The 5,237-nt window shown below is 37.6% G+C and overlaps 1 protein-coding gene across 1 annotated transcript in view; it reads right to left on the bottom strand.

Annotated features, from left to right (window-relative positions):
- The window catches only part of pias4b (protein inhibitor of activated STAT, 4b), an 8,428-nt gene extending 3,452 nt beyond the window's left edge, over positions 1 to 4,976 (bottom strand). The window contains exons 1-7 of the mRNA XM_016230983.1: positions 4,553 to 4,976; positions 3,589 to 3,934; positions 3,261 to 3,345; positions 2,422 to 2,463; positions 2,205 to 2,295; positions 1,515 to 1,640; positions 391 to 496 (exon numbers count right to left, since the gene is read on the bottom strand). Coding sequence (XP_016086469.1) covers positions 391 to 496; positions 1,515 to 1,640; positions 2,205 to 2,295; positions 2,422 to 2,463; positions 3,261 to 3,345; positions 3,589 to 3,934; positions 4,553 to 4,579 — 823 coding nt within the window. The 5' untranslated portion in view covers positions 4,580 to 4,976. The remainder of the gene's footprint in view (positions 1 to 390; positions 497 to 1,514; positions 1,641 to 2,204; positions 2,296 to 2,421; positions 2,464 to 3,260; positions 3,346 to 3,588; positions 3,935 to 4,552) is intronic.
- Positions 4,977 to 5,237: the final 261 nt, after the last annotated feature.

Here is a 5,237-nt window from a genome sequence, read left to right as displayed (position 1 = left end):
ATATATATATATATATATATATATATATATATATATATATATATATATATATATATAAACAATGAAAACATACACAAAGTTTGGATCAACTCTAATTCTCTGGTCTTCACTGATTTTGATGGTTAATGCTGTCTGTTACTGGCCCAAGTTGATTCAGACAGAAGAACTTCCCAAAAGTGCCAAACCATCCCTTATAACAGGGGTGTCCAGTCCTGCTCCTGGAGCGCCGGTGTCTTGTAGAGTTCAGCTCCAATCCCAATCAAACACACCTGAACCAGCTGGCATGCTAGAAACTTCCAGACAGGAGACAGGAGGCAAGTGGGAGCCAAAGTCTCCAGGACCAAGTTTGGACATCCCTGCCTTAAAACATCCAAGAAGACTCAATCTAACCTCTCTGTCTGCAGAGCTCCTGCTGCTCCACCGCGGTACTGCGGAGCTGATCCAACAGATCCCGAGACGGCACGACCCGCGCCAAATACACAGCCACTGTGTAACTCTACACAAACACATTAACATTAACACATGTCCCAATGCTTTCCCCATCTGTCACCGGCCAGTCACATGGAGACCCGCCTCCTCGTGAATACTATAATGTGGGAGACCGATATTTTATTTATCCTATAGAAAACTACAGTAGACGTAGTTTGAATCCTATGAAAGCCAGATGTGTTGACTGTGAGAGAGGAAAGAATGGGATTTCAGCATCTGCACTGATACCAAGTTGCTCTTTTAGCTCACATTGACCTCAAACATGGGCTCTTGATAAAAATAATGAGGCGAACACACTGAACAATCACTTCTGTGATAAGCTAGCTGGCATAATGGTAGCAAGAGTTTGAAGAGGAGTCAAAAAATAAAAGTGCATAAAAGTGTAAACTGCGAGTCAGGCATCTCGGCTTTGTCTTCTTGCAATAAAGTCTCATTTTGACTCGGAAACCTGAGCATTATTCTGCAAGACAGAGACGGCTTTACTGTGGAAGCCTGTTTCCACCGCTGAATAAGAATTAAAACAAGGTAATTGCCACTTTTTATCTCGCAATTCTGACTTTTCCCTCACAATTATGTGATATAAATTAGCATTTGCGAGAAAAAGTCAGAATTGTGAGATATAAACTCCCAATTCTGCCTTTTTTTTCTCAAAATTGCGTGATATAAACTCGCGATTGCAAGCTAAAACACTCAGAAGTGTGAGATATATAAAGATATAAACTCGCAATTCTAACTCTCTCGCAATTGAAAGTTTATATCTCGCAATTTTTACTTTCTCACAATTCTGACTTCTTTTTCGTAATTGCGAGTTATACAGTGGGGGGGGGGGGGGGGGGGGGGGGAATACTATTTTCTGACATTTGCGAGCTTATATCTTGCAATTCTGACTTTTTTTCCTCAGAATTGTGAGATATAAACTCCCGATTACGAATTATAAAGTCAGAATTGCGAGATGTAAACATTTTTAGTTTTAGTTTTTTCAGTGGCGGAAACAGGCTTCCATACTTTCCTCCACTTCAACGTACCTTGCCGAAGTTTCCCCACAGCACTGAGAATCGGTTTGTGAATGTAAGGTACAAATTAGGTGTGAGGTCGATGGGTCGACACGGACGAGAAGGTTCAGTCCCCAATTTATTGGATGAATAGGTACACTGGGAACAAGATGTAAAAATGACAAAATTAAGCAAACTGAATGAACAAGGTCAAGACAATCATTCAGAAACAATGAAGTAACAACAGTTTAAAACCAGCCATCATCAGAACTTCAATGCCTCTCGACTCGTTACAGACAACCACAAACACGAATATGTTCTAAGAACGTTTGTTAACGTTCCTATTAAATTAAGAAAACGTTATTTCTGAATGTTCGATTGTTTCAAAAGCTCTGTTTTTTTAAATGTTTCATTCCATCTGAACATTCCAAAAATTGACCGCTACTTTTAAATGTTCTCGGAACATTCTGAACAGCAGTAACATTTAAAAACGCTCGACGAACTTCAAAACTAAAACGTTTAAAAACAAGTTCCATGAACAATGTATAAATAAGCAAAATAAACATTCTATTAACGTTACTGGAGGAACGTTTGCTCTTAACTTCGAGAGAACGTTCTGATAACATTCCCTGTTAGCTTTAATAGGATACTGTTATTAATATGCAAGCTTGGTCTGGCAACGTGTGTTCAGTAGAGAAGTAAAGATTCGCTGTCATTCGTCACCTCTGCGGGACAGTTAGCGTGATTAACTGAAACACAGATGTGTGGTGGATACTGATCTTCTTCAACACCGATGCTCTCACTATAGCAAATCCTGAAAACACATTCAACAACAGCATCTTTTAGAATGAATGCGGCCCAAATGAGTCATTTTTATTTTCTCTAGAGCACGCACACAAACAAACACGTTCAAGTACTGACATCCACAGTAAAATTTCACCTGAGCACCACTTGAACAGACATCAGACCGGATTGAGAAGTCCTGATGGAAGGAAGGAAGGGGTCAGTTAATTAAATAAAAAGCTATAAATGTCCTAAGAACACAAGCTAAATAAAACACTTACACGCAGGACACTGTGTTTAAACACAATATGGGACACAGCACATTTTTATGCATGTCCAACTGAGTGGAAAATCAGTGAATCAAACACAAGAGTCATCAGTTTGAATCATGAACTGAACTGAACTCACTGAATCAGCTCAGATGACTCACTCACTAAAGTTACAGAACCATGAACTATGGTGTGAGGAATTATGAAAGCCATGTTCAAAAAACAAGCTTTTATTAATGCTATTTTATTTTTAATAATTTTAAGTTTGATTAATTTTGTTGTGTTTTGTTATTTTGTTTTTGTCATCATTTTGTCTTTGTTTTTTTTCTTTATTTTTTCTCCATTTCAGTTTTAGTTTAGCTGAAATACGTTTAGGGTTTGACTTGATTTTTATATATATGAGTTTTTATATATTTATTTATTTATTTCATTGATTTTGCAAATTTTTCGGTTGCTGAAATAAAAAAAAAAGTATTTAAAATGTTGCAAAAGATTGTCTATCATGCTTTTAAAATCCTGCAATAAAAGGAAAAAGTTATATTGTGAGCGTATACATATATATATATACATATATATATATATATGCATGCATGCATCTATGTATGTACAGTATGTATGCATGTATGTATACATATACACATCACAATATCAACATCAATGACTAGAAACAAACAATAATACGGTCTGTTAAGGCTTTGATGAAAAATAAAGAGTGACAGAAACTCACTTGCTGTTCTGGATCTGAGCTTGTTGACTCGCACTGAGATGAAACAAGAAATCTGAGTTCTGCATGGCTCCTTCATACATGGGCACTGAAAACATGAGAAAATATATGTACATACACACACTCCACACATCAAGAACTTAGGTAACAATTGATCTAAATAAGGGAATCTGTATATTTATAGCTTTTTAACCTCCTTATTGCAGTGCACCTACATAACCCTGATGTGACAAATGAATCTGTGCATTAGTAAAATCATTCAGTTTAGTGTCAACATCATAAAAACGAAATGCATGATTAAATACTAAATATTCCCACATATGCATCATACCCAGAGGAGTCGGTGGCAGAATGGTGTCCAGCGTCTGGTAGAAGGGCAGTTTGATCATCTGTGGTTCTGTACAGACAGAAATGGGTGACTGGGGATTCTCAGGCAAGACACACGCCGGCATGGAGATGATTTCTACAGGACTGGGCTTTGAGCTCCTGCGGGCGTCTTTGGAAACCTGCCGGAGTTTGTGCAGCTCTCGGACAGCAGACAGAAGCTCAGGATTGCATTCATTGTGCAGCAGATCCACGACTCTCTTCATGAGATCCTTCTTCAGGCCACTTTTACTCTTGCCCATCTTGGAGAGCAGAAGACGAAGCTCCGTCACACGTAAGGCCTCCAGCATTACCTGCAGGACAGGTGAGTTACCGATGAAAATCCCAGAGTGCTTTAAACTTCCTTTAAGATAAAAATTAAGGGTGTTTTAGGAAGGCTTGCTTATTCCAGTGAACATTTCTCACGGTTTACTTTTGCATTTCGGAGAAGACACAAACCTTCAAGTTTTGGCTATTGAACATCTGCACTATTATTGTCCAGAAGGAAAAAAAAGGATACAAAAAGATGCACATTCATAACAGGGCATGTTGTCACACTACGCGGGGTAAGTTGTCACAGCCTGCTATTAATTCAGATTTACATTTGTCTCAAACATAAAATACCACACGAATACATTTTCCATTACACATCTACATTAAAATGTATTATATGATATTTAAGTGCAGAATAAAGGCAAGAAAACTGAAAACTAGAATAGAAGTCACACAAATATTCTAATTTAAGACTATTTTGTTTTGTTCAAACTGGATGTTTGGCTCAAAACCCGATTATTCCAAGTCAAAGCTAGCTTCATTCTAGTAAGATGTTTTTTTACTCTCAATTTTAATTGAGTATTTTCATTATGAAGTCTGCAAAAATAATTAAGAACGCGATAGTCCGATAACAGTCTCTTTAATATGAATCTACTTACTGTGGCTTCCAAAACATCTGTAGACATAATCAGGCAGAATCAGCAAATGTATATAGATATAAAATGTGAAGCGTAAAATTCGCAAAAACGCCTGAATATAACATCAAAGACTCCGAGGCTCACTGTTGCCAACTCTCGCGAGACAAATAAGCAAGCGCAGCTTCAAAAACAAACCCAAAACTAACCCTTTTTGATATTGAAATATTATTTATGATCAATTATTTGGCTGGCTGTTATATAGAGTGTCAATCAATGCATTGGAGAATACGGCGAACATCAATAAAGAAACGAAGTTGCTTGTCAGATTTCCCTAAAAAGCAACCATATTTTTTTAAATAAGCCCAAAAAACTGCAACCTGCGACCGGGGATTTTTTTCACGCAACTTTACAAATAAAAGAAGCCCAAAGTCGCGTATAATACACGGACTTGGCAACTCTGGCGATCATGAGTCACCAATCAGAGTCACATGACCACCAGGTGTTTGTTACCTGAGATCAGGTTCCACAGCAGCACAATGATTTCAACATGGATAATAATCAGAAATGTTTCTCGAGCAGCAGATCAGCATATTATACTGATTTCTGAAGATCACTGAAGACTGGAGTAATGATGCTGAAAATACAGCTGCGCATCACAGAAATATATTACACTTTAACACATATTCACATAGAGAACAGTTATTTT

Source organism: Sinocyclocheilus grahami, unplaced genomic scaffold (genome assembly GCF_001515645.1).
Source record: "Sinocyclocheilus grahami isolate Dianchi unplaced genomic scaffold, SAMN03320097.WGS_v1.1 scaffold381.1, whole genome shotgun sequence".
In the NCBI taxonomy this organism is placed as follows: Eukaryota; Metazoa; Chordata; class Actinopteri; order Cypriniformes; family Cyprinidae; genus Sinocyclocheilus; species Sinocyclocheilus grahami.
The sequence above is the reverse complement of the archived record's forward strand: the minus strand, read 5'-3'. Positions and strand labels throughout refer to the sequence as shown.